Source organism: Meleagris gallopavo, unplaced genomic scaffold (genome assembly GCF_000146605.3).
Source record: "Meleagris gallopavo isolate NT-WF06-2002-E0010 breed Aviagen turkey brand Nicholas breeding stock unplaced genomic scaffold, Turkey_5.1 ChrUn_random_7180001955044, whole genome shotgun sequence".
Taxonomy (NCBI): Eukaryota; Metazoa; Chordata; class Aves; order Galliformes; family Phasianidae; genus Meleagris; species Meleagris gallopavo.
The window spans coordinates 1-2,183 of NW_011215916.1; the positions used below are offsets into that span (position 1 = coordinate 1).

General features: G+C 49.7%; 1 protein-coding gene across 1 annotated transcript; it reads right to left on the minus strand.

Annotated features, from left to right (window-relative positions):
• Positions 1–413: 413 nt before the first annotated feature.
• Positions 414–1,379, minus strand: LOC100544939 (olfactory receptor 14C36-like; the record flags this gene model as incomplete). Its single annotated transcript, XM_010728150.1, has 1 exon — positions 414–1,379. A coding segment is annotated over one exon (966 nt), but the record flags the coding sequence as incomplete, so codon positions are not given.
• Between the last annotated feature and the right edge of the window lie 804 nt (positions 1,380–2,183).

Sequence of the window (2,183 nt, forward strand, 5' to 3'; positions counted from 1 at the left end):
TCAAAAGACCACCTCCTGCACCTGCCCATCGCCATGGCCACAGCAAAGCAGCAGCCCCGGCTCAACGGGCACAGATAGTGGGAGCCAACCAGGCAGTGAGGAGCATCTTCCCAGGGACACCAGGGCGGCTGCTCCATTGGGCAGCTGGGCTCCCGGTCCCTGAAATCCTCCTGCACAACGACTTTGCTCCACCAGGTCCAGAGGAGAAGGGAAGACATGGGTGCTGGAAGAAATGAGTTTCTTCTGGCTTGTTTATTGAGTTTATCTACAGAGGAAGCCTGCTTCTGTAGGTACATGAAATGATTGGGTCAAAATTACTAATTAACAAGTAGGAGGCTCATAATAAATATACTTAAATCAAAATTCAAGTTTTAGGAAATAATAACAAGGACAAATATTAACAAAATACTGTCCTAATGTTTTCTGATATAGCTGAGGATTATCCTGTGATTTCTCAGTGCATCCTTAAGCTCCCGGTTCCTTATGCTGTAGATGAGGGGATTCAGTGTTGGAGGCACCACCGAGTATATAAAAGACAGCACCAGGTCCAGAGATCGAGATGAGATGGAGGGGGGCTTCAGGTAGGCAAACATCACAGTGCTGACAAAGAGGGAGACCACGGCCAGGTGAGGGAGGCACGTGGAGAAGGCTTTGTGCCGTCCCTGCTCAGAGGGCATCCTCAGCCCGGCCCTGAAGATCTGCACATAGGACACAACAATGAATACAAAGCACCCAGAGGCTAAACAAAAACTGAAATAAATAATCCCAGTTTCCCTGAGGTAGTCTGAATCTGAGCAGGAGAGCTTGAGGATCTGGGCTACTTCACAGAAGAACTGGTCCACAACATTACTAAGGCAGAAAGACATAGAAAATGTATTGGCAGTGTGCAGCAGGGAATAGAGAAGCCCAGTGGCCCAGGCAGCTGCTGCCATGGTGGCACAAGCTCTGCTTCCAAACAGAGTCCCGTAGTGCAGGGGCTTGCAGATGGCAACGTAGCGGTCATAGGACATGATGGTGAGAAGGGAATATTCTGCACCAAAGAAAAATAATAAAAAGAAGACCTGTGCAGCACATCCTGAGTAGGAGATGTCCCTGGTGTCCCAGAGGGCATTGGCCATGGCTTTGGGGAGAGTGGTGGAGATGCAGCCCAGGTCGAGGAGGGCGAGGTTGAGCAGGAAGAAGTACATGGGGCTATGCAGGCGGTGGTGGCAGGCTACGGCTGTGCTGATGAAGCCGTTGCCCAGGAGGGCAGCCAGGTAGATGCCCAGCAAGAGCCAGAAGTGCAGGAGCTGCAGCTGCCGCGTGTCTGCCAACGCCAGCAGGAGGAACTCGCTGATGGAGCTGCTGTTGGGGCATTTGCTGCCTCTGGGCACCAGGACCTGTTCAAAGAGTAAAAAAGTCAAGGGGAAGTCTTTCTAGATGGGGAGTGTTCATTCAGCTCCATCATGTGATCCACATTTTTTGAGGTTGAGTTTGCCATGAGGGACTCTGCACTTTTTATCTTGATGATGCAGACTTGCCCCTATGGGTACATGGGAACATGGTGATGCTGTGGGGTCAGGCTTTCTTTTCAGAATGTATCAGATAAAATCACTTCTGAGGCAGAAGTGCTGATCAGCATCTGAACCTTAATGCCAAAAATATGTGGATCCCTAGAAGTTCTAGGGATCGCTTTTTCCTACTAATTCTCCTCCTGCTCACCATGCCTAAGTACTGTTTGCTGAAGTCTGAACAGCTGTAAGACCTGAGAGGCAAAGGGATTCACTGCAGCTTAGTGCAGGGTAAGGTGAGCTGACTGGGTTTCTTTCCAATTGCTCTGAGCTTGATTGCTTTGCAGATGTAAGACAATTGCATTCCCATCAAATTCTGAAGTCTGACCCAGCTCAGAAAACAGGAGTCCTCTGCCCATCACTGTGTATTCACCCATTCTTGATGTACTTCAGCACTGCCTCATCACCACACATCTTGCAAAGGACACCTAACACTGATTTCACCAACCCTACAGCATTTGCATATTGCATCTCTCTGCTTCCCTGCACTTTGATCTCCTGACTAGGGGAAAAAATTTCATCCTGAAGGTCAGCTCACAGCTCTGAAGGACACCTCAGGGAGATGTGTCCTCATGATGGCATCTCATTAAGGGAAAGCCAGCTCCTTCCCAGCCTCACAGACTGCCCACAGCC